The sequence below is a fragment of the Cetorhinus maximus genome, chromosome 15 (assembly GCF_964194155.1).
Source record: "Cetorhinus maximus chromosome 15, sCetMax3.hap1.1, whole genome shotgun sequence".
Lineage (NCBI taxonomy): Eukaryota > Metazoa > Chordata > Chondrichthyes > Lamniformes > Cetorhinidae > Cetorhinus > Cetorhinus maximus.
The window spans coordinates 27,107,491-27,135,385 of NC_135893.1; the positions used below are offsets into that span (position 1 = coordinate 27,107,491).

The 27,895-nt window shown below is 41.8% G+C and overlaps 1 protein-coding gene across 1 annotated transcript in view; it reads right to left on the bottom strand.

Annotated features, from left to right (window-relative positions):
- The window catches only part of LOC144690565 (rho guanine nucleotide exchange factor 10-like protein), a 173,129-nt gene that overhangs the window by 134,055 nt on the left and 11,179 nt on the right, over positions 1 to 27,895 (bottom strand). Inside the window, exon 2 of the mRNA XM_078558178.1 lies at positions 17,513 to 17,600. Within this exon, the coding sequence (XP_078414304.1) occupies positions 17,513 to 17,567 (55 nt within the window). The 5' untranslated portion in view covers positions 17,568 to 17,600. The remainder of the gene's footprint in view (positions 1 to 17,512; positions 17,601 to 27,895) is intronic.

Here is a 27,895-nt window from a genome sequence, read left to right on the forward strand (position 1 = left end):
ACGTCTTCTGCCGTTTTGAGGAGGTTAAGGGCCACACAGGCATCCCCGCTTCAGAGAGAAAAGGATTGGTTTTAGATGACATACAAAATTTTGCATATTTGCTCGTGACCATACCGGAATGGTTCTAGGTTATGCCTGCACCCGGAAGTCACATTCCTCCAGGACTATAGAGTGATTTGTCTGTCGTTCATAACCAGAGGTCTTTCTGCCACAGTTCCTTGTCTGAGAGAACCTTAACAGTGGCTCCCATGTCTAATTTGAAATTGGTGAGGTGACCATTTAGAGATGTCAACATTCCAAAAGGAGAATCCAAGATCCTTGATCTCACCCAAAGAGAATGGTTGGACTTTGTCCTGGTGTAGTACCTCAATCTCATTGACTGTTTTGGTATTCTCCAAGTCTCGAGGTCCTAGACTTACACAGCTTTCCAAAGTGTCCCAGCCAGTTGCAGTTGAAGCACTGCACAGAGATTGTTGGGCATTGCTCTTACCTGTGAAGTCATTTGGCTTCACAATGCTGGCGTGGTCACCCACCATCTTGTGGTCTGTTTGGGTATTGCCATCCTTGGTCTGGAGTCTCCATGCCCTTTTGTTGCTTTATGAGTTGGAGTTGCCCTATACCATGGTTTAACTTCAACATGTAAAATGGGCTATCGTTGTTGGCGGACTTCAGACTGCCTGAATATTTGGAAGGCTTTTTCTAGGATCAGATCTTCTTTTGCCTAGCACGTCCAAAAGGGAATTATCAGCCACTCCGACTATTACTCATTGTCTTATGAGCTCTTAAGGTTGCTGTAGCCACAGCCTTCAGCCAATCTGTATAACTCATTTATGAAACAGTCAACAGGTTCTCCAGGCTGCTGGGCTCGCTTATTGAAATTTGCTCGCTCTAAAATTTAATCGAAGGATTTCAGAAACTCTTCAAACTTATCTGAAGATTCATTTATTCCTTGCCTCTCAATGATGTCATCAGCAATCAAGCCTACTGAGTACAGTAGTGTATTCACTTGTTCAGCCTCTGTCTTCTCGTCTAATCTTGAAGCTATCATGTATCTTGAAAATCTTTTTCACCAAAGCCCCCAATTCTGTACCTGGTTTGGCCCTTGTCTCAGCCCAAACTGGATCTGGTAGTGTTGATTTATTATCCACTGTCGTTCAGCACAGGGGAGCACAGTTTTAAATGTTGTGTCTGTTTTAAAGACGATGTTGCAGTAACCATTTTTTTTCCTCTTCTTCCCATGCTTGTCAGGTTTTGGTGGGCTCCCACTGCGATTGCAAGCCTGATTTCAAAGGGATTGACTTTTTGCAGCAAATCTTTAAATCGAAGGTTTGGGTCCTTTAGAACATTTTCGGAGTATTCCATTAAAAGGCAATTCCCGGCTCTGGCTGAGGTTTTAAAAATTTTTCTTCAACGGAGCTCGGTTGTCAAATGGTATGGCATCAATCCTGGGCCTGGGCTGGCTGTGGTGATTAAACAAACAGATTGCTCTGCTGGATCAATGCCCTGAATACTGTTAAAGGCTAGTTCAGCCTTTGTACTGAATCCTGTTTTTTGTTTGCTGCTCAACCTTGTGATCTGGCTAGATGGGGACTCACAATGGACCTCCATGTGCCTCTATATACTCCTTTAGCTGCATAGAGTATTTTTCTTCTGCCCTTACAGCCTCCACATCTGCAATGCAGCTTCATTTTAGGCAGTCTCCAGTTGTGGCTTCAGTTCAGGTGCACTCCAGTCAGGTCAGGATGTTGTTCCTTTGCTTTTTCAGGTTCTAGGGCCCCTCGCCAAATTCTCTGGGGTTCTGGGTTCATTCATTAGCTACCACCATGTTGCAAAGTTGTTTGATGTCTCACTAAGCAGTCTGGAGGACTCAGATTCTTAGACGTTTACAGCACAAAAGGAGGCTATTCGGCCCATCGTGTCCACACTGATCAACAAAGATCTGACTACATTAATCCCATTTTCCAGCACTTGGCCCATAGCCCTGAGGGCTATGGCAATGCAAGTGAATATCTAAATACTTTTTAAATGTTACGAGAGTTTCTGACTCAACCACTATTTCAGGCAGTGAGTTCCAGACTCCCACCACCCTCTGGGTGAAAACATTTCTCCTCAACTTCCCTCTTAGCCTTCTACCTCTTACCTTAAATCTATGCCTCCTGGTTATTGACCCCTCTACTAATGGAAAAGGTACCTTCCTAGCCACCTTATCTATGCCTCTCATAATCTTATACACCTCTATCAGGTCCCCTCTCAACCTTCACTGCTCCAAGGAAAACAAACCCCAGCCTATCCAATCTTTCCTTATAGCTCAGGCCCTCCAGCCCAGGCAGCATCCTGGTAAACCTCCTCTGCACCCTCTCCAGTGCAATCACATCCTTCCTATAATGTGATGACCAGGGTTGCACGCAGTACTCCAGTTGTGGCCTAACCAACGTTTTATACAGTTCCAGCATAACCTCCCTGTTCTTGTATTTTATGCCTTGGCTAATAAAGGCAAGTATCCCATATGCTTTCTTAACCACCTTATCTACCTGTCCTGCTACCTTCAGGGATCTGTGGATATTCACATCAAGGTCTCTCTGATCCTACCATTCAGAGTGTAATCCCTTGCCTTGTTAGCCCTCCCCAAGTGCATTACCTCGCACTTTTCTGGGTTGAATTCCATTTGCCACTGCTCTGCCCACCTGACCAAGCTTGTGGGACTGAACATAAACTGTATACATATATTAGGTATAGCCCTACCTAACTGCCATCTTCAAGCCAAATTCTCATAGACTCTCTCTACACATAGTCTACTATCATGTTACTCTACATCATAATGTGGGTGGTACTGATCTCCAGTTCCACATTCGTCCTTGCTATGCCGAACACCCTTTTGCTACAATACCAACCAGGAACTAATCGCAGGACTTTCGGGTTTATATAGCCTAACGTACAGTATTCATACCCAATGAGGCAGCCAGGCACTAAGTTCTTAATATTTGCTAGCCGTGCTCCTTTAACAGCACAGTATCGACAAAACTGTCTGAATGCATCATTCCATCTCTAATTTAAGGGCTACCTAAGGAATCGATTCACATTGATGCCAAACATTTCAGTCTTCCTTCCATCTGCTGCTAAGGCAAAAATTAATCTAGATCCAAATCATTTCAGCCCACTTCAATTTATTGTTCTAGAGTACCAACCTTAGCATCTCCAGATTGTAATATCTGGCTGTTTCTTAAATTAATACAGTGGACCTGACCTCAGCCATTCTTTGTATAAACCCATTCCAACTATTGATCACCATTACGCAAATAAATACTTCCGGACGTCTAACCGAAAACTGCCCTTCACAGTGCAGACACAGACACAGAATCCGTGTCCTGTTATACTGCTGCTCTGCCACATCTGAAAGCACTCTTTTGGATTTAGATTATCCCGTATCTGCAAGGTTCCCTCAGGCATCTCTTTACAAAGGTGAAGAACATTAAGATCTTATATCTTTCTTCATAATTCCTTCCTCTCACACTTAGGACCACCTCGTTGTTATTCTTTGCACTGCCTCTATGCGACCGTTATGTCACAGTGACCAGAATTGTGTGCAATTCCTCAGCTGAAGCCTGATTAGGACGTTATATAGCTTCAGCATGAACTGTGGGGATTCCGTTCGGCACAATAATAACATCCTATTTGCTTTATTTAATGATGCCTCACACTGTTAAGACACATCAGCCAATGCCACGAGATTTCTTTTGGCTTCTCCCACAAACAACGTATTAATGATACTCATGTAATATGTGTCAAGTTAGTGTTATCCTGGGAATAAATTAATACATAAAGCTCTCCCTCAAGGTTAACTCCTATTATATTCCTTTTAAGAAATCTTTCTGTTATTGGACTTTTGCCTTTTCAGGAACAGGACTGTTTTTTTATTTAAATGTGGCATAGTTAGGTGTACATAAATAAAATCTACTCCCTTTTTGTGCAGTAGGCTGTAACGATGACATACTTCCAACCCTATCTTCCTCTGTCCAATATGACTAAACACCCCTATATAGTCACACACATGCACGTATGCAGGTAGACACACTAGGGTTGCAAATCGTCCCATATTGTCCTGGAGTCTCCAGGAATGAAAGACCAATCTCCCAGACACTGCCGCAAAACAACCCAGGAGGAAATTCATTGGACATTTAAATGAAATTGTGTACTTTTTCCATTCCTTTGTTTATCAGTTATAAAAATATTAGACATGAGCAAAAAGGATGTTTGAGTGATAGTCAAGAATTTTCCAATTGGTAAGGAAGAACCGGTCTGCTTTCCAATTAGTAGTTTGCAGGGATGAATGTATCGGATGCACCAATGAAGGGTGCATATGGAGGCAGCGCAGTTCATATATCATTGCATCCAAGTGTCCCACCATCGAGAGGCTGAATACAATATGATGAAACCTTCCTGAATATGTCATATCACAGTTGGAAACCCTAGTATGCACATACATTGGCCCGTGCAACAACTGCACTCATCCCAATTCAAGGTTCGGGATCCAATGCTTCTCAAAGCTACTCCCAATGCATCCAGAGATGTCAGTACACACACCTAAGTCTACCTAATACAATTACATCAATTCCAACACAAATGCCTGCAGTCTCACCAACAAATGCCTATATTCAACCAATTCCAACATAATACACAACCATAAGCAAACATACTGGGCCACCATCCCTAACAACAGGCAGGAGAGGGTAGGGGAGAGGCAGAACTTAAAGACTTAAATAAAGAGAACATATCCCAACATGGCACACATGCACCCACCACCTTTTTTTTTAAAACAGCAGTAGATATTGTGGTGTCTGAGTGTCTCATCATCAAGAGGCTGGAACATAATTAACATTTTCAAATTAGGCACCCACGGTGCAATAGGGAGCTTGCCTTAAAATTCACTGCTGCTGTGTGGGTTTTCTCAAGTAGGAATGTTTCTCCCAGCTCCTCAATGAAGCCTTCGGCCTCCCCTCTGCTGATCGCAGCTTCTCTTCCCTCTGCTGATCGCCAAGCTCCTCCTCCTGCAACCCTACCACAAACCCCAATCACTGATTCACCCCTTACCCCCACAACTGCCTAATTTCCAGGGGCCCTCCCCAAGGGTCTCCTTCCTACCCGGCCATCTGTCAGGGAAGAGACAGAACAAAACACAGGTAATGAGGTTTTGCTGTTAAGTTTGGCAGGATCTCCATGGTCCCTCCGGGTTCTTCAGATACCGATGGTCTCCCCTGCATCCTACCCATAAATATCGAGCCAGTGTCACAGCGACTGCAACACATGCAAATACATTTTCTCTCCCAGCCTTTTAAGACAAATAGGCATAAAATCTATGTAAAAAGTCAACGCACATCTAGTTCTTACTGCAACCTAATTCAACATACTGGAATGCAACTTTCTTAATTATGTAAATCTATTAAAACAACATTGCAATCCTGTCCCAGCTGGTTAAGGCAGTTGAGTAGGTGAGCTGCACAGGGTAGGAATGTCGCAGGTTTGATTCTATCTGTGCCAGATTAGCCTGCCTCCACAAGAGCATTTGCAGGGGCACTACAAACACACTCTGCACCCATGGAGGGAAAGGGAGCAGGGAGGAGGGGAAACTTCTTGATCACTTTTTGACAACATCCTGTCAGAAAATGGATGTTAGATGGGAGGCCTTAATCTGTCTTGGCTGCAGTAGTCAGTGCAAACCACTTGCTGGCTCAAACACAGGATACCAAGGGGGCAAGGTGCTGGAGGGAAGTTGACTCCTGTAGCATTATATTCTGACTGTGCCTTCAGGAAAGCAGGAGAGTAGAAAATGGACAAGAAGAGGGGAAAAAGTAATAGCCAGAAGATCTGTCAAATATACCACTTTACCGACAGTAACTTAGGTTAAAAGTGATAGACAATAGTCACTGGCTTACAGAATTAGCTCACCACAAAAGCACTTTCCTGTATTAACAGAGGACAATAAACGTTCATATGTAAAACTTCCATTCACTGCTTAAGTTGTCTTTAATCAGAGGGGAGCTTTCATGACTGGAGGTTGAACATCTAATGGGTGGTTCTACATTTCAACTGTTTGAACCCCCTTACCAAGAAACCCGTCCCTCCTCTGATATTTAAATCAGCCATTCTTCCACTCTCCTCACTGTCACCAACTCGCAGTCACTGAGGTTTGTTTTGATTTGTTCTTCAATAACTAAAAGATTAATCAGAAACAGATGGTGTTGCTCAATCTCTTTCTGGAAAAATGTTTACACCATTACAGCTGATGACGACCCTTTTGAGGAAGTCAAAGATCAGCCAATAGACAATTTACAGTCCAGAATTTTCCAGGCCTCAACTTCCCCACTTTGTAAACAAGTATATCAGAGACAGCCGAGGAATGTGATGCAGTACTAGGAAAAACCTCTTTCTAATGTACAGCATGACAGCTCTGCCTGGGTGTTCTAGCAGCCTTTTTGGATTAAAACATTTAAGGGCTAAATGAGCCTCAGCTTTTGAGGTTGTTATATTTCCTCTCTGTCTACCTTGAAATTTTCTCTCCTCTGTTTTTGAAGACACCTACAGGTTCAACGTGCACTAGCCACCCCTGATGTCTCAGCCAAGTGGTCATTCTTTGTGTGAGAGCCTAGTCCATGTCACTTTCTATTTCACTGAATGAGACATCACAGCGAAACCCATTTCTGACAACTGCTGACAAACCTCGTTATTAATAGTGATCACTTGTTGGATATCTGGAGCTATAATCTTGCTCAATTTTCCCCTCTCTAGCCCAACAGGATTAAGACCAAGTAAAGCTGCTCTATCACCACCTCAGTTAACTCAACAGATACTGGAGAATCAAGTCTGGGGGCTTCTTGATCTTTACGGTTTAACTAAACCACTGAGTTTTGCTTCTTGATTTTATGTTGAGGGTCCTCTATAGATGTTTATGTTAATGCTGTGCATTTAAATTGTAATAATTAGCTGCACTGAAATGGTAATGTGAAAACAGATTTTACTTGGTAACAGCCCCTGCGCCACTTTGAAAATAATTAAGACCTATCCTTTAGAATAGGGAGCGATATCAGACTTTCAATGATGAATTGAGTGTTCACTCATTTAAATATTGTAAGTTACCTCTTGCTCACTGCTCAGTTAAAGTGTAGCAGCAGTTAATACCCAGTTACTGTCCTCCGCACCCTCTGCATGGTCCTGATTGGGCTCAGCTGCCAACCCTCACTGCCTAGGCTCACAAGCAGAGAATAACATGGACACTTGGGCAAGGTATAGTATACTTGCACGGTGCCTACTGTATCAGCTACAAGTATGGCACAATGTCATCAGGTGAGCGATGAATGTTGGGAGGCGGAGTGGGGAGAGGGATTATCATGTATCACTCATTTATACTTTATACTCACAAAATAAACCATTTAAGCTTTCATCACTAACACCAAATCTTGTATATAATACATGATGCCCAAGTTAATGTACTTTCTGGTAACAAGTATTAAGACTCCAGTCTGCATCGATATCAAGTCCTTTTTCTTGACACTCTCAATTAATATTTGCACTGAATGTTTTTTAGGCATCTCACAACATCTGGTTCTGACAGCAGTTTCCAGGTTTCCACTAAAATAATGTTCTGAAGTAGGTAACGGGAAATTCTGCTAAAACACGTTAGGCTGAAAAATTCCTGGTTTCCCTTACCTCCCCATTAATAAGTGTCTCACCTTTGCTCAGTAAGCACCATCCCTTTCCTTGCTTCCCCCTATATTAGCAACTCTACGTGCAGCTTCAACAGACTACAGCAGTCAATCATCCTCTGTGTATCTTTCAAAACTATGTAGTTTTTCAACATGTGGGAATGTGGTAAGGTATTCCATAAGTATCAATTCGGCAGCACAAAGAGAATGTGGTAAAGTATTCCATAAGTATCAATTCAGCAGCACAAATCAAAATATCACATGGCCAAATAACATTGATTCACTGCATTCCATGTGGCTCACTGAGGCATTGAACTATAGAAATTACAGTGCATGCGGAGTCTATCTGACATGTTGTTCTACTTCTAATTAATCAGTGTTAATCTTTCCAATGGAGCTTGGTGTTCTAACCCTATTTCCCTGACCTTATCTTCTGGCTTCTTATATATTTTGTTTTGAAATACTTATCCAATTCCCTCCATGTGATGTTATATTGTATTTCAATGCCCATTTGCAATAACACACTTCATATTCTAAGGTGTGGTCTCCTCTACACTGGAGAGACCAAACGCAGTCTGAACAATCGATTTGTGGAAAACCTCAATTCAATTCATGAGTGTGACCCCGAGCTTCCCATTGCCTGTCATTTTAGTTCTCTACCTTGCTCCCACTCTGATCTTTCTATCCTTGGCCTGTTGCAGTGTTCCAATGAAGCTCAATGCAAGCTCGAGGAACAACACCTTGTCTTTCAACTGAGCACTTTTGGACTCAACACTCGAGTTCAACAATTTTGGGTCACAACCTCTGTCCCCAATTTCTTTCATTTTTCCTTGCTGGTTTGGTGTGGACGGCAGCTACTCAGGATCCTGCCATTAACACCTCCTCTAGAATATCTTTTGTTTTTTTAAACTTGTCCCATTACCATTCCCTTTGGCTTCGCACCATGAAAATTTGTCCTGCCCTCCACCCAATCACAGACGTTCCTTTCTGATCGTTTTCCCATCCTCCCCCCTTTTACTTGCTCAAAAATCTATTGCATTTCAATCTTTTCCCAGTTTTGACAGACGGTCACAAACTTGACATGTTAACTGTTTCTCTCTCCGTAGATTCTACCAGACTTGTCAAATATCTCTAGCATTTTCTGTTTTTATTTCTTTTTATTCAAACTTCCTACTTTACTCCTCAAAAAGCAACCCTATTCATGAACTGAATGGAAACAATCCTGCATAAGGTCATCACAGAATCACAGACATTACAAAACTGAAACAAATCATTTGGTCATTCGCGTCTGTACTGGTGTTTTCCTTCATACAAGCCACAGCTAATCCTACCCGCTTGTATTTTTGCCCACACTTTTCAATGTCCCTCTTATTAAGACACCACCTAATTCCCATTTATATATTTCATAGAATATATATTTATGGGCTCCCCTACTGCAGTAATTACATGTTCTACCATACTGAAGCAGAACATCTCCCACCCTCTGCCATTTTGCTTGGAAAGCTATATTGTCTGTTTAGCTAAAGCCCATGCTGGGCAGACCTAACTGAAAACCATCCTAACATAAAACGGTGGAAACATCTCTCAGATGATGTGGATGATTCCTCCATCGTCTCAGTTTGATGTGGTCTATGTTAACATGCAAATCTGAAGCACTTGTCTCGTATTCCAACTAGTTTGTCCTAAACATCCCAGGCAGCTTGCATCTCTGGGAGTTTAATTCATTGTGAATTGAACCTAGCGTCAAATTGCATGGAAGGGATTCCCTCTCTGCTCCCACCCGCCCCGACCTGGCAGCGGTTTTACGGTGGAGCGGGCAGGGCCTCAGACGGGAAGACTACCCTTGCCCCAATCTCCCGCCCAGCTTCAATTTTTAGGCTGGCAGGCGTATGACAGCTCGGGCGGGCAACTCGGAAACAAACGGAGTTCAATCTCAGGTCGGGGGTGAGGGCGCCTCCATTAGAAGGCCCGTTCTGACTGGGGGCACCCTCCCTATTGGACCCAGTGACCTCCAGCCCTCCCTCCCCTCCCCACCGGCCTATCCCACGTTACCCTGATCGCAGCCCCACCGGCGACCCCTCAGATTTTGCCTACCCTCCCTGCCCTGGGACACCTGCCACTTTCCTGTCCTCCGGGTCCCTGGACTTAGTTGCAGGCAGCTCCCTGCAGTGCCTCTTCTGGCCACTGCTGTGCTGTGCCTGGAGGGACTGGAGAGCAGCTGGCCAATCTGATTTGGCATGACTTCCTCCCGAGTGACAGCGGATGTCCCGCCTAATGCCAATCAACGCTCGTTAGAGCGTAAAATGGCATCGGGGCTGCTGGAGTCGATGAGGATGTATTCCCCACCGAGCCCTGCCATCCTGAAAATTCAGGCCCTGATTACCAACCACTGCTAAAAAGTTTGTATGTGAACACTAGGATGCAGATTAGCTGTCACACTCCCTATGGTGGAACTGTCTCCACTCACACACAAAGAATATTCTGAGAAATCTATGCTAGCTGGAGGCAGCATTTTCAAGGGAAAGAAGAAAATGATTCATATACTGTTGTTATTCCTCGTGAACATTTATTAATTAAATTTTCAAAGCGGTTTCCTGATGAATTTTGAAAAAATGCAGGGCAATTTTTGTAGACTTTTGCAGATGTGCTACTGCAGCCATCCTGACAAATAAGATTGTGCTTTGCATCAGACATCAGTGGGGCCTAACTGTACACCAACTGTTTTCAGCTGAATTGGGCTACCCTGTATCAAGATTCTAGATAAATAAAGAATCCCAGTGTTCTCTGGAACACAAGCAATGTCTTTTTTTTGCATGAAACTATGTTGTATACAAGGCCAATCCAATACTTCCCATGACTTCATGCAGGGAAATGTGTTGGCCTATTGTTAAAGCGGATCTTCCCTGCAGGGCTAAATGTGATATTTACCGACCCCATATAGTGATCATCTCCCACTCAACTCCAATTTTACACTTCTTCTTCTGAAGCCACTAGTTCATTCCTACCTACTCTCCAGTCCCTCATCTAAGGAAACAACCTTAAAATGTGAAATCTGAGGAATACGGATCACATTCTCATATGACGTTTGGATTATCAGTAATATTGATCAAGAATAGTGGATTTTTTTCTGTTCCTTAATCCAAGGATGACACTGAAGGCAATAGTAGTGTACCTACTACTGTCCCAGCTAAGATTATCTAAGTACTGACCAGGCTTTGGATGTGGAGGTTTCCTGGACTGTATGGCTCATTGCACATGGAGTAATGCATGTGCCAATAGAGTCATTAAAGCAGCCATAACAATGACCTTCCCTATGGATGCTGCTGTTTGAATTGTATGTATGTATGTTTGTCTGTGGTTATGGGAGGGCAAAGACAATCCCAGAAAAACTTAGGTCAAAGTAACAGCGTTTGAACAATGCACGGCATTATTCACATGCGAATCAGCCAGTGACTAGTGGTGAGGTAGAAATACTCCCTGAATTGCAAATCTCCACAAGTTGCTGGATGATTTGCACCACTCTGCCATTAGCGTCGTGAAAATGGCAGCATAACATCTGCATGATTTTCATGGTTGCTACATTTGTACATTAACTGCCCATTAAACTGGCCACAGACAGTTAAGTCTGGTAATTAGACAGCATTAGCACTCTTTTAACAACTTGATAAATGTTTATGATTGCCATAAAACATGAAACGTTTCTTGTCCAGAAAGTGGACAATTAAAAAAATGTGGAGTCACATTCCTTCAGTTTGTGAATTATTGTTGGAGATCTTTAAAATGTAATTTTAAAATAAACTTTTCCCTTCTGACTTTCTTTCTCTCTCTTAGTCCAACCTTTCTATTCCTCTTTATTTGTCTTTCTGACATTGAATTCACCATCCCTAATTCACCCTCCATCTCGGTCCTTCCTATGATTATTTCTGAATCCTTTACTATCACTGGTTAAGGAGACACACTGTTCTTCCAATTGTTCAACATTCCAAATGTCCTTGCCATACCGTTATCAGTTTGCATTTACATCAACTCTGTAGACAAGAAGTTTAAAACTTAAAATGCGCATAAGCATGACCAAGATGCCAGCAAAACCTAGGCCATATCGGCAGCCAAAGATAATGCATCTCAGGTTCCTCCCCAGTTACAGGGTGCTTTTGACTCAATTGCTGAATTCTAGGCCAGTAAGCCATACAGATGGGAAATGTCCCAGTCTGGACTGAACTTACTTGAATATGGTCACAGCAACAATTGGAAGTGCTACAGTTGACTTCAATGCTTCAGGGGGAAAGAATCAGCCATGGCCCCTGTTGCTGCTTTCACTGAATTATATGCTACTGGCACCCAGAATCAGGCTTGGTTATGATGGCCCCAACAGTCCAGTAGCTTGTTGAAACCCAGGGTTTACATTTAAGAGTAGAAAATGGGGGAATGACTGGTGCCTGTGGATCCAAAACTAAGCATGAGTAGGCGGCAGTCCTTCAGGAGAGAAGGGCCAAGCCAAAAATAAACTCATTCATTATTCATAGCACACATACAGACAGAAACTGGACTTGAAATTCATGGGAATTCCAGCAGTCTCCCATCAGAATTATAACGGGAGATCAGTGAAACCCCACAGGATTTCAAAACCACTATCCTTAATCCACTCAGAGTGTGGTATACCCTTTGTGTTAACCTTTTGTTTCGGGTACTATGAATGTGCTTGCAAATTGATATATTTGGCTGTATATATAATAATAACAGTCATGGTATTTTAAATAATTTCTGTAAGTTTTTGAAACATTTGTGAGGCATTTAATAAAGAACTATATAAATGCTAGTTTTTCTGTTACTGTAGAAACGTGGCAACCGTGTGTTTGGTTCAGAGCGCCCGCTGGTTGGCAGCAGTTACCAAAGATTTGATGATGTCTCCTTGCAGGGATAAGCTTGGATTCCTGATGTGTCGGGAACGTTGCTGTATCAAGAGCTGCAAAACGCATCAGAGTACTTGGAATGTCTGTGGCTGATGTGAAGTCCAGCTTTACTCTTGCCTTTCCAAATATCATTTATTCTACTATCAACATGGATGTCTCAGAAACCACGCAGATGAATACAATGCCAAGCTTTTGAGTACGGAGACTGCAACCGGAGACTGAAATCTTTCATCTTCAGGAAGATTAATAAGGGGTCAGCCGAGGCTCAGTGGTAGTACTGTCTCCGAGTCAGAAGATTATTGGGTTCAGGTCCCAATCTGGTCAGGCACTTCACTGCAGTGCTGATGGAGTGCTGCACTGTCGGAGGAGCCTCTTTTGGGTGCAACATTAAACCAGTCTGCCCTCCCAGGTCAATGTAAAAGATTTCATGGCGCTATGTCGTGGAACTGCAGGGGAGCTTTTTCTAGGATTTTCTTCAATATTTATGTCTCAACCAACATCCCTGAAACAATTTATTCAGTCATTTATACCTTCTTGTTGAACTCTGTTGTCTGCAAAGCCACTTTTCCTACATTACAGCAGTGACCAGGCTTCACAAACTGCTTCATTGGTTGTGGACTGCTTTGTGATGTCCTGAGATGCTGAAAGATACTATATAAATACAAGTTCTTTCTTTCCTTCAAGGTGAAGCCGCAAACCCTGAATTACAAGTGTAACATAGTGGCTAAAAATTCCACAGACAACCATAGTTGAGCAAGAACAGAGGGCAGTGGGACCTCTGCCCAACTGTTCATACAAATCTCTTCCTGTTTTCAGAGCACATACATTCCACAGTGTAGGTGAGATCTGCAAGCTTGCAGATGCATGGCCACAATTTGGCAGCATTGCTCGATATGAAGAGAGCTAGAAAGATAAATCTACCCAAGAAAGCTTTACGTTTTGAAGTAGATGGACCAAGTATGCATGCACTATTTTCTCTCAACATTTCATCTGGTTCAGACAAACTTACAGGTGTTTAAATACGGCATGTTACCAGGTTTTTGACTACTTTACATAAAAGGATTCTAGTCTAGTTCGTATTAAAATGTTATTTAAATCTTTGGATAAGCCAGGTGCTGGGGATATGAATTAGATCCACATGAACCAACTGGTGAAGGGCTTCTTCCCTTATACCTCTTTCATTTGAGACAAGAAGCATTCATATAGATATTCTAGTAACTGTTTGAACCCAATGGGCCAAATTTTCATCTGGGCTTGGGAAAACCCAGCCTATGCACTTTCGTGGCTTGCAAAATGCAAACACGGTCCATGTGATTTTACAAGGGATTTTTGTCTTTTCGCATGGGTCAGGTTCACAATGCATTCTGTGAGCTGCGATGGGGTGCATGAGGGGCGTGGGTGCTGAGGCGGGCCAGTTAAAAGGCCCTCCTCAGTTGACCAACACAGCCTTCCAATTCCCAACATCGTTTAAAGGCCCCCTAAAAATCATCCCCCAAGCCACCTCACATTCACTGACACCACCACATTACATCTCACATCCCTCGTGCTATCTCTGCCTCCATGCCCCCTCAAATTCCCCATGCTCCCTCACATTCTCCATGCAACCCCCTGCCCCACTCATTTCCCATGCCACCTCTATACCCCCAATGCCACCTCATATTCCCCATGCCACCTCTAAATAAATGTCCTCCATTTATCCTCCATTACCACTTGCCCAGTATGCACCATGTACAGTTCTCAGCAGCCATACAGCTGCAAAGAGAATTATTTTTAAAATCATTGGAAAACTATTAAACTCCCAACATTCCAAGAAAACTCCAAATTCAAACTCACTATCATTGATATTAAACCAAAAAACCCCAATGGGAAAAAAAAGTTGTAATCCTGAAAGTACCTATTAGATTTGTAAAGAAACAAGACACCACTTAAAAGACATATTCTATAACAAGCTTGTAAAAGTTTCAATAGTTCTTCATTCAATAAAACCACCTGCTGAGTTTATGCTTTTGAAACTCAGCCGAGTATTCATAATGGAACAGCTATCATAACAAATGCTCCCAGCTCCACTGAGGGAACAGATATCCATTTCCATTTCAAAGCAGAGTGACTGCCAATCAATGAAAGGAAAGCAGATGCACACCATTTGTTCTACCTTCAGAAGCAGGGTTCTTTTTGAAAAACAGCCAGATCTGCCAGTCCAACTAAATCAGAGCACAAAAATATGACAGCAGAGGACATTTTTTTAAAAAATTATACATTATATAGTGTTTTCTCCATTGGTGAAGTACTGTAATGCATGTGAACAATTACACAATGCTGGTCAACTTAAGGGTCAAGTTACCTCAAGGACAGAGCGCTGTGATGAATCAATGCATTAAAAATACAGTGCAATTTAGCACCTAATAGTGACATTTTAAGGTGTAAAAACATTTTACACTTAATTTTCAGAATGTTCCCGACTCCTCAGCAGTCTTTCCATTTTCTTCATAAACTCTCAAATCTGGCTTTCAATGAGCTTTCAAAACCCACACTACCAGGCGAAAATGGTACATGGAAGGAAATCCGATTTTCATTCCCCACTTCAAATGGTGAACCCGATTTCAGGGAGGGCAGGTATGCGTTTTGCACACTAGGCATTCCTGACATGCAGGAAGGCCAGAGGAAAACGGCACAGGGTCAGGAATATGGAGGAAAATCAGATTTCCTCCAAAAAAACTCGACGCGTGACCATTCACACATCAAAACATGTTTCTGCACCCGGACCGAAAATTCGGCCCAGTATGTTCCAACGGCTATGTTCAATAAAACTCAGCAGAGGGTAGCTGTTAGGTCTGACTGACAGCCCAGCTGGCCAACCTCTGAACAGAGGGTGCTGGGGAGTGTTAGAGCGCAAACTATTGATTTCCTATCCGGCTAAGAAAAGAACACACAGAAATCCGGTTTGGAAGATCGCATGCTGAAGACTGATACAGGGTGAGTTTACTCTCTTTGAGCTTAGTGATAATTAGGCTCAGGGAAATTACTGGTCAGAATATTATATTTAGCCAGCTAACTGGGGCAGTGTGGCATATTTCGTCATATTTTATGTTAAGAAAAGTCTTATGAAATTGTTGTAATTCATTATAGTCACTGCTTATTGTTAAACTTTTCTGCATAAACAAAAATCAGCTTGTTGATTTATTTTTGGCCTTGTCTCACTAAACTGTCCTTCAGTGCACCCTTTGGGAGATTAGAGAAGTACATGTGGGCAACAATTAAGAATACAATATTCACTTTGCATAATAAGGGGTTTCCATTGTTCTAGTCCTCTTAGATCATTTCCACATTATTTGAGTAGGTATTAGAGTAGTAAGGATAACTCCTGACCATAAGGAACATGGGTCCACTTAGGGCTGACACCAGTGATCCTGAACTCAGGAGAATATCCTGTGTAACTCAAAATTCATAATAGTGTCCTTATTATGCATAGTGTGTGACAGTAAGACATATACCAATTTCTTAAATGGCCCTCACACCATGAGGAGCAAGGTGCAGGCTCATTTACACACACACATACCAGGATGACCACACACACACACAGACACACACACGCACAACCAGGTTGACCACTTGAGAAACCCAACATCAATGGTGGCTACACTTCAAAAGTACTTCATTGACTGTAACACCATGCACTTTCACTTTATCAATAAGTATTTCATTTAAATGGTTTTTGAAAGTCCAGAGCACTTTCCATTTCAATACACTTGACTATTTCCTCAAAGGACTCTATTAAATTTATCACCAATGTTATCCTGCACCTTGGAGAGCAATTCAATGTAATGAAATTGGGAAGCACCATTCATTGTATAAAGTAATGAATCAGTAAGTTCTGCCAAGTAATGCGGTAGACACCTGTATATATCCTAGAGGGAGTTGGAACCATAACGTTTGAGGGAGTAAATAACCTTTACCATCACTGGTAGTACGGATCCTGAGATTGAGGTTTTCTTCATGCAACAGAATGCACAATGCTGAATCTCAAACTGTGAAGACAGTTTTCCAATACTACCAGGTAGCTATGCCTGGTGCTGTAGAGATAGATATTTGAGTAATGACGGATGCAAATCAGTTCTTCTACCCTGCAGTCTGACACCCTGGCCCTGTCTTTTGACTCCTTTATCCTCTTCTATCAAATCAGTTAGAGAGCAGCAGTGAATCCAATACCCATTACTTCCAACCCAACTACAGTCAAAATGTTTGGAGCAGTCCAGCTTTAAGAAATCTTGTCTATCAAGGCCTTTAATTTCTATAGTCAAAAAGTGTATCCCAAACACACAGGTCAGCATTGTAAACTCCTTGATCTTTCTCATTGGTCAATGTGTCCTTCATTTGAATTTAATTTCAGGATTGTATTGAGGCTCGCAAACATTCTGTGCAAGACCAAGGAATGATGACAATCCACCACAGGAAAGGATTTTACACAAGGCAGTTCATTAGCAGGGAAGTGGCGGCTTAAAAAATGCTGTAATTGTTAACCATCTTCCCTGGCACTTGGTGGAATTTCTATCCTTACATTTTACACATTTAAAAAGGAACATTCACTGGCACTTTCAAGGAGGAAATTTCCAATTGGTCTATTCCAGAAAAGCAATTATATGAAAGAATCATATGAAAAAACTGTTTGCCTGAGACCCAAATAAAATGGTGGCTCTTAAACACCTCCAAAGCTGCTGTTTCCTGCCACCGGGGGCACACAGGCAAACCTCTTTATAATAGTGTACCAACCAGGAAGCAGGGCTACAGGATAAATGGGGAACACATCTATAGCCTATCCCTAAGCACGTTTCTATCCATGCTGTATTACAACAATAATCCTCAATAGTATATCAGAGTTGATGGGAACACAAGTCAGCAATGTCCTACCTTCTGGTTGGAAAGGAGGGGAATCGGAGGAAGCCATTCCACAATACGCCGCCATCTGTCACATCAGCAAGAAGATCCCCGGCCTTTCCTGTTGCAGGAAACATTAGTTTTAATGAAAGCCATGAAATTATCATTTTATATTATGTTTAAATACAAGCTGTAGTTTGTGGAGGGGCCTGAAAAAGCATCGTATGAAGCGCACCCCCACTGTACAAACCAGCAGTACAATAGTAATGAAGTGAAATCTTTCACACTTAAAGATACGGTAGGTGACAATAATGGGTAAGCTTCACATTAAAGGGTATTTTTCATTCCTCTATAAAGGTACTGACTTGGCATTGGAGTCTGGTTCCACAGTCTTAGTTGGCCCTCAGTACCTAGTCAAAAGTGACCACCTAGACAGTGAGTGTTGGTAAGCTATTGTACCATGAAGCAAGTCACATCAAAGCCTTATCCATGAATGAAATGTATACTTTCACATTCCAACACATAGCATATTGCAATCAGATGCATCACCATCAGGCAGGCTGGTAACTGATGCCAACCTTGAAAGCAGTTATATACCAGTCGGCAGTGGCAATCTTGCTTATTTTCTTTCCACTCCCTAGCCCAAGAACACTGGGCTCCATACCTGCCAAAGCCAAGATCAGCAAACTCAACACAGCTCAGTAAAGTGAGCCTTGCTGGGACCTTCCTGGTCTATTTGGGTCAAGGTCACACCCATTTATCTAACGGGGTATTCAGTTAACATTGCTTCAATGGAATATCACTGTGGGTCTCAAATTATTGTTTCTTCATTAAACCACTGGGATAAGAGGTTGTATGAATATGTACTCTGTCAGTATCGTGGACCACAACAGGTCTGTGAAGTTTACTAGTCAAAGGAGAAAAAGAATATTTCCCCTAATTTTCTTCTCTCCTTTGCTGAAGGCACTGACTATTTGTAGCTGAGACTGAAGGCAAAAGGCTTCCAATATCAGCTAAGTGGATGACTTATCTCCATCATTGGGTTGGTCATTCAGTCCCATCAGGAAATATGCTTCAGCTGACCAATAATTAGATAACCCTACTTCTCCACCTTTTCCATTTCAGATTCGATATTATCTTTCCTCCCATTGACAATCCATACAAGATGAGCAGAAATAGCCTCTTCAGCCAGGGATATCAGTCAAAGGTTTGGAATTAAACTCAGGCCTTCGAATGAATGCCTTAGTGTCATAGCTACCAGTCTGAATATTTTAAAATTAAGTTTAGAAAAGACAATCACCTAAACTAACAACCAATCTGTTTGGAATAGCTTTCTCCATTCGGGCACCTGGATCCATTCCACTGGGAGATACTTTGAATTCTAAAACATATTTCCAATAGCAGTGAAACTGGGACTTGGAATTCAGTTGGCACCTCAAGAGCAATCTCAGACTTTTGTCCCAAACGGGCACCCACTGAGAAGGATCTCCACAGGTGCTTGGAGGCCTGAACAAATTTCTGGGTTCAGGACTCATATGATAGTTGCCAGTAAGCAACGGATGCCAAGCTGGTGCCCCACTGCTGCTCACCAGCTGTGCACTTGTCTGTTTCCAGTAGCTCGCCCGAGGTACAGAGCCAACCATGGAGGTATCAATTCCTACCTCCACATCTCTGTTATATGTGTGTATTCTGCAATAGTTGATTAGATGATGAATCAAACAACTTTTAGATGATGAATTTTCACAAAAAATCGGTACTTGGCCACTTAGTAATGAAAGACTTGAACTTATATAGCGCCTTTCCATGACCACTGGATGTCCCAAAGTGCTTTCCAGTCAATGAAGTACTTTTGAAGTATGGTCAATGCAGTAATATAGAAAACACAGAGCCAATTCACACACAAGATCCCAGCTTGAGATCAGGCTGAGGCCCCAGATTGGCCAGGATACCAGGAGAACTCCTCTGCTCTTCCTCAAAATAGTGACATGGAATTTTTACATCCGCCTGTGGGGGGGAGCAAAAAGGAATGTAATGGGAGTAGGATCCCGTTGTCATGGTCTGCGTAGGTACCAATGACATAGCCAGGATGTGGAAGGAGGTTCTGCACTAAATTAAGAAGCAGAACCCCAAAGGTAATAATCCCTGGATTATTAACTGAACCACGTGCAAACTGGAATAGGGCAAATAAGATTAGAGAAATTAATGTGTGGCTCAAAGACTGGTGTAGAAGTGGATTCCGGGTCGTGGGGCACTGGCACCAGCACTGGGGAGGGGAGGGGGGTGGGTGCTATACCGTAGGGACAGTCTACACCTGAACCATGCTAGAGCTGGGGTTCTAGCATGCCGCAGAACTAGGGAAGTAGAGAAAGTTTTAAATTAAATAGTGGGATCAAATTTGGGAAGATGTGTTAAACCAAGGAGTAGAGACAAGGCACGAGAGAAAGGTACTAATATGGGAAATGATATTGACCATGACAAGAAGGGACAGAGAGTACAAATCTATGAGTAAATCAGCAAATAAGGCTAGACATTATAAAAATAATAAAATATCAAAACTAAAGGCTCTGTGTAGTCAATATGCACGTAGCATTCAAAACAAAACAGATGAACTGATAGCGCAAATAGAAATAAATAAGTACAATCTGATAGCCATTATAGAGACACAGGATGACATAGATTGGGACCCAAATATTTTTATTATTTTTTCATGGGTTGTGAGTGTTACTGACTAGATGGCATTTAAGAGTCAACCACATTGTTGTGGGTCTGGACAGCAGATTTCCTTCCTAAAGGACATTAGTGAACCAGTGGGGTTTTTACAACAATTGGCAATGGTTTCATGGTCATCACTTTTAATTCCAGATTTTTATTGAATTCAAATTTCACCATCTGCCATGGTGGGATTCAAACCCAGGTCCCCAGAGCGTTACCCTGGGTCTCTGGAATACTAGGCTAGTGACAATATAATTATGCTACCACCTCCCATGACATTTAGGAAGGTCAGGAAGTTAGGACAAGAAGGGGTGACTCTGTTAATTAATGATGGTATTGGCACATTAGAGAGGGAAGACCTAAGTTCAGGAAACGAGGATGCAAGAGCAGTTGGGTTGAGAAAAGAAATAATATAAGACAAGAAGTCACTTGCGGGAGCAGTGTACTGGCCCCTTAAATGTAACTACACGGTAGGATAGAGAATAAAGGAAGAGATAATGGGAGGTTGTCAGAAAGGTACAGCAATAACCACAGGAGATTTTAATCTATATATAGACTGGAAAAATCAGATGGGCAAAGGTAGCATAGATGAGTTCACAGAATGTTTTCGGGATAGTTTCTAAGAACAGCGCATTCTGGAGCCAGAGGCCAGGCGATACTAGACCTGGTTTGGGAAGCGAGATAGGATTTATTGATAACCTCATAGTGAAGGCATCCCTAGGTAGCAGCGATCACAATATGATTGAATTTTACATTTAATTTGAGAGGCAGATGAGTGGGTCCAAGGCTAGTATTTTAAACTTAAATAAGGGCAATTATGAGGGCTTGAAAGCAAAGCTAGCTAAAGTGAACTGGCAAATGAGGTTAAGGGATAGGTCAAAAGAGATGCAGTGGCAGACATTTCAGGAAGTATTTCAGAATACACAGAATAGATACATTCCAAAGAGAAAGAAAAATTCAAAGGGGAGAGCCCACTATCCACGGTTAACTTAAAAAATTAAAGACAGTATCAAACTTAAAGAAAAAACATATAAGTGAGCAAAGACGGTTGGCAGGTCAAAAGATTGGACAGAATATAAAGAACAGCAAAGAATGACGAAAAGATTAATAAGGAGGGAAAAATTAGAATACGAGAGAAAACTGACGAGAAACATAAAGACGGACAGTAAGAATTTCTATAGGTATTTAAATAAGAAGTTAACAAAGTGAGCATTGGTCCTGTAGAAAGTGAGTCTGGGAATTAATAATGGAAAATAAGGAGATGGCAGATTAATTGAACAGGTATTTTGCATCAGTCTTCACTATAAAGGATACAAGTAACATCCCAGAAATAGCTGTAAATCAGGAAATGGAATGGAGGGAGGAACTCAGGAAAATTACAAATCATCAAGGAAGTGGTATTGAGCAAATTGTTGGAGCTGTGGGCTGACAAATACCCGGGTCCTGATGAACTTCATCCTAGGGTAAGTGGCTAGTTGACGCGGTGGTTGTAATTTTCCAAAATTCCTAGATTCAAGGAAGGTTCCATTAGATTGGAAAATAGCAAATGTAACTCCTTTATTCAAAAAGGGAGGAAGGCAGAAAGCAGGAAACTACAGGCCGGGTTAGCTTAACATCTGTCATAGGGAAAATGTTGGAGGCTATTATTAAAGATGTTATAGCAGGGCACTTAGAAAAATTCAAGGCAATCAGGCAGAGTCAGCATGGTTTTGTGAAAGGGGAATCATATTTAACCAACTTATTGGAGTTCTTCGAAGGAGTTACATGAGCCGTGCATAAAAGGGAACCAGTGGATGTACGTTCTAGAAGGCATTTGATAAGGTACCACATCAAATTGAAGAAAATAAAAGCTCATGGTGTAGGGGGTAACATATTGGCATGGATAGAAGATTGGCTAGCTAACAGGAAGAAGAGAGTTGGCATAAATAGGTCTTGTTCTGGTTGGCAGGATGCGACGAGTGGTGTGCCACAGGGATCAGTGCCGGGGCATCAACTTCTTACAATTTATATAAATGACATGGATGAAGGGACTGAAAGTATGGTTGCTAACTTTGCTGATGACACAAAGATTTGTAGGAAAGTAAGTTGTGAAGAGGACGTAAGGAGGCTACAAAGGGACATAGATAATTTAAGTGAGTGGACAAAGAACTGGCAATTGGAGTATAATGTGGGCAAATGTGAAATTGTCCATTTTGACAAAAAAGCATATTATCTAAATGGTAAGAGTTTGCAGAGCTCTGAAATTCAGGGGGATCTGGGTGTGCTAGTGCATGAATCACAAAAGGTTAGTATGCAGGTACAGCAAAAAATTAGGAAAGCTAATAGAATGTTATCATTTATCACAAGAGGAACTGAATACAAAAGTAGGGAACTTATGCTTCAGTTGTACAGGCACTGGTGAGACCACACCTTGAGAACTGTGTACAGTATTGATCTCCTTATTTAAGCAAGGGTGTAAATGCATTAGAAGCAGTTCAGAGAAGATTTACTAGACTAATACCAGGAATGAGTGGGTTGTCTTATTAGGAAAGGTTCGACAGGCTAGGCTTGTATCCAGTGGAGTTTAGAAGAGTTAGAAGCAACTTGATTGAAACCTTTAAAATCCTGAGGGGTCTTGACAGGGTGGATGTGGAGAGGGTGTTTTCTATTGTGGAGAATCTAGAACTAGGGGTCACTGTTTAAAAATAAGGGGTCACTCATTTAAGACAGATGAGGAGAATTTTTTTCTCTCAGAGGGTCATGAGAGTTGGAACTCTTCCTCAAAAGGCAGTGAAAGCAGGGTCTTTGAATATTTTTAAGGCAGAGCTAGATAGATTCTTGATTAACAAGGGGGTGAAAGGTTATCGGGGGTAGGCGAGAATGTGGAGTTGAGGTTACAATCAGATCAGCTATGATCTTACTGAATGGCGGAGCAGGCTCAACAGGTCCAGTGGCCTACTGCTGCTCCTAACTTGTATGTTCGTATGTACCCAAGAAGGCAATGAGGCCTCGGTTTAATAACCCATCCAAAAAACAGCACCTTTGACACTGCGGCACTTCCGCAGCCTTGATCATTGTGCTCAAGTCCTGGACTTGCACTCAGAACCTTTTGACTCAGAGACGAGTGTGCAATCAACTCAGCCATGGTTAATATGGCCTAATGAAGGCCCCGAATTTGATTTGGAGGCTGCTCTGAATTAGCTGACCTAAGTCAGGTGGCTATTGTGACACAAAAGTCAACCTCTGCTTCCCTGGGCTGGCAGAAATGGAACCCAGGTGACCACACAATTGAGTTCAAATGCAACGCCCTCTGAGATCTCACACGAAAATTGAGATCAGTGGAAATGTACTCCCACCAGTCTCAGTGCCTTCGGAGGAGAGATAAATACTGGGAAAGTAAATGATCTTTCAGGTGATAAATGGCAATTTTTCGTTAAAAAAAACACTGACTGAATATTGCCCTCGAAGAAGTCTTAAATTATTTTTCTGCAGTCATTTGAATAAGGTCATGTATAGATCAACCTGTGTCCCAAGGCGTCACAGGCGTTTTCACAATATGTGAGAATTAATAGCATTATTTTAATATTGCAGTACTGCCATAGTCAGACCATGAAAAACTGTAAAGATAAGGTTAACAGACTGGCTATGAGTTCACAGCAGTGTTTGTTACGTAGAAATGTAACACACGTACGTGTGATAATTGCTAATTACATCATAACTTGTTAATTGCAGTGATTCTGCTGAATCGAATAAAACAATTTGAATTGAATAGAACCGTTAATTGCAGCAACTGGTTGAAATCAGCAATCAGCAGTAGCTGATTGAAACCAGACAGGTAATCACAGCAAGACAGGGAGAAGTCCTTATCTGGCTAAGCCAATGGAAGACAACTTGGGAATACACTAACCAACCAACAGCCACTCACCAATCCGCATCTAGAAGAGCACGAGCTCTTTGATGTAAACCCCCGAAAAAGTCCCACAAAATTATGCTCAAGAAAGAAAACAGAAGATATATATCAACAGAAGAATCCTGGTGAACCAAGTAGGAAGATCTCAGTCAAAGATCACTTCTAAGCAACCTATAGTCATTTCAGATTGACCACTTGAGGGGTAACTATATGACTTGAAACCCTTTTGTTTAAAATTCTCAATAATGATGTTGGATTTAGTCTGGAATTGTGTTAATCATAAATCTCGGTCTCCAAACTTGAGAAAGAGGTAAAATCCCCTACAAAACAGTGACATTTATCAAAAGCAGCAGTCAACTGGCATCCTGCACCTTCAGGTCCTAGGTCAGTATATTATTTGGCTTTACTGTTTTTGTGTATGTCCCTCACAGCTATATCTCAAAATAAATTTAGCATTTCTGTTGGGGAGAGGTGGTGGGATAACTTTTCCCTCACCTCTCAGTTGTTTGCAATAAGATGTATATTTTAAAGGGAGTGTTTTAAACCCTTTGAGTGTGTGACTTTACAGGGTAGACACGAACAGACTTTCTGCCAAGTTAAAATCAAAAGAAAAGATAAACGCTTGTTCACACAACACCCAAAATGTAAGCTCAACAAAACGCTCACTCCCTCAAACACACGGACATATACACACAAGATGAATTGTACAGATGACGTGGACTTAGATTATTACTGGAATAACAAGAAGACAAATTGCATGTTTAAATTAGTCCTTTAAGATCAAATCATTGCATGCCTGGATAGGGTCCTCTCTCATAGTTCTTTGAAGGTGAGTGAAAGTTGGAAGTCTCTGGGTTTTCAGATGTAGCTGAGCTCCTGTAGAAAAGAGTTCTATTTTTTCACAGGTGGGAACAAATTAGACCCTCTCTCACTGCCTCAGCTGATTGGCTGTTAGGCAGGGTTCTGTCATCTTGTTGAAGGATGGTCCCTTGTATCCTGTTGGTCTCCAGGCTGAGCTGCCCCTGGCTGGTCCTTGGAGTAATAAGGTGTATTATCTGAAGTCAATTTAAATCAGGTGATCACATGATCAATGCTGCTATTGTCCACATTAATGATTAAAAGTTAGAAGCCACTGGTACACAATGGGGGATGAATGGTGGCCGTTCACACCGGCTTGTGATAAACTGGTTTCTCCATACCTATTTTGTTTCATGTTCGCAGAAACTGAGTCTGGGGGACCATTATCTTTGAGTTCCTGTTAATTTCCAGACAATGGAAGCTGTAAATTCACAAGTGATTTTGTGTCCAAATGTCCTTTCAAAAGGGGGGGTGGGGATGGTCTCCACCCATGCACATTTACATATTAATGACTTTCCAGAAGCTTGAGATATATATCCAGAAGACAGGTTAGCTGACCTTTGGCCATCTTTTCAGCAGAATATTGCTTTTTTTAAAAATAAAGAAAAGGTCCATTTCAAGAAGTCCACATTGAATAACATTTATATCTTAAAAGTTAGAAATATGATATGTCTTTACTGGGAATAATACTTTTAATACAGCCTAAAGACACTTGTGGCTTCTCCTGCATTCCCAGCCCTACACAGGTTCATAGGTTCATCCTGTGAACCTATGGTCCTTCACTTACTCCTGTGGAATTCACCCATGAGTGAGATTCAGCATTGCTTGCTTTCCTTCTGTTGCTCTGCAAAGCAAGGGAGTACTATTAGGAAGCAGCACTGTTCTCAGATCCATATAGCACCACTCGTAGAGCTATGCGAGCTGCAATTTTAACTTGAATATTGTTATTTCCTGTCTCTTTTTCCAGTGGTGTCTGGTCTCCAATTTGCCAGCCGGCATATTTGAAATCCAGGACTTACAACCTGATGAATTGCAGCCCATCACTCTGTGGTGAAAGTGGTGCAGTATTTCGAAGAGTGGATCATAGTGAAGGTATCATTTAGATTTGTGGCTGTCAACAAATAAGTTAATGGGAAAAAGTGATTACATTACATCCCATTCTTTAAAACAAAAGTCGGGCAGACAGGAGGAAACAAATATCAGCAGACAGTAAAGTCTGGCCTTTTTCAATCAACTATGAGCCTAACCAAAGGTATTGCATGGCATGATATTCACCCACTCAACATGATATATACTCGTCCTGCAGTAATTTCCAGGGTAATCTTCATTAGAATATTTTGGGCAAGGTACATTCATAATGGACTCGCCTAATTGGGAGTTTGGCAAACGATTTAAATGCCTGCAGCAGCTTAAAAAAAAATCATTACTGCCATTTCACTCAGAAAAGGATCTGAGATTGTAGTCTGGATGAGCCTCCAACTAAATATCGGAAAGGCTGAAGCTATTGCCTTCAGTCCCCAACCCAAAAACCCTTCCCTAAGGTGTGGTGCCCAGAATTGTTCACAGCACTTCAGATGTGGTCTAACCAGGGTTTTGTGTAGCTGAAGGATGACTTCTACTCCTTTATATTTCAGTCCTTTAGGTGCCAAGATCAACATTCCATTTGCAATTTTCAATATTTTCTGTATGCGTTCATGACATTTTAATGATCTATGTACCTGGACCCCTAGTGCCTTTGGCCCTTCACTATTTAGAAAGTATTCTGTTGCATCCTTTTTATATCCAAAGTGGATGATCTTGCATTTTCCTATACTGAAATTCATTTCAACAATTTTGCCCATTCTACCTTATTCTATCACTACCTTATTGTAATTTTACACTTCCATCTACGCTGCTTACCTATCTTTATTTCATCAACAAACTTGGACATAAGGCCTTCAGTCCCATCATCTCAGTCATTAATAAACCCTAACACAGACCCTTATGTGATACCATGAGTCACATGCTGCCAATTAGAGTACCTACCATTGTCCCTACCTCTGTCTCCTGTCATTCAGCCAATTTCCTAACCAGCTCAATAATTTAGTGAGCCTTTGTTCAACTCCCTCTAAGGCAAGGATACCCTTTCTCAAGTAAGTTGACCAAACCTGTACCCAGTACTGTCGGTGTGGTCTCACCAAAACCTATAAACGAAGTAAGGATTCCTTACTCTCATTCTTCAGTCCCTTACAATAAAGGCTAATATATCATTTGCCGCCCTAATTGCTTGGTGTACCTGCGATTCTTGTACGAGGACTGCCAAATCCCTCTGAATACCAACTTTACTAGTCTCTTACCTTATAAAAATTATTCTGCTTTCTCATTCTTCCTTGCAAAGTGGATAATTTCATATTACCCCACATTATACTTCATCTGTCATCTTCCTGTCCAATCACTTAACCAGTCTACATCCCTGTGCAGCCTTTTTGCACCCTATTCAAAGCTTACTTTCCCATCTAGCTTGATATCGTCAGTAAATTTAGATATACTGCACTCAGGCCCCTCATCAAATTCATTGATGTCAGTTATAAATAGCTGAGGCTCAAGCGCTGACCCTTGTGGAACTTCACCAATTACATCCTACCATCCTGAAAATGGCCCATTGATTCCTACACTGCTTTCTGTCCATCAGCCAATTCTCAATGTTAATGCCATACTAATGTATTAACCTCCATCCCATGAGCCATAGCCTTGTATAACAATCTCTTGATTGCCATCTTACTGAATGCCTTCTGAAAACACAAATATATTACATTCACTGGTTTCCCCTTATTTACCCTGCTAGTTGCACCCTCAAAAATCTCTAATGAATCAGTTAAACAAGATTGTCTTTTCATAAACAAGAACAAAAAGCGCTGGAAAAACTCAGCAGGTCTGACAGCATCTGTGGATGGAAAGACAGAGTTAAGGTTTCAAGT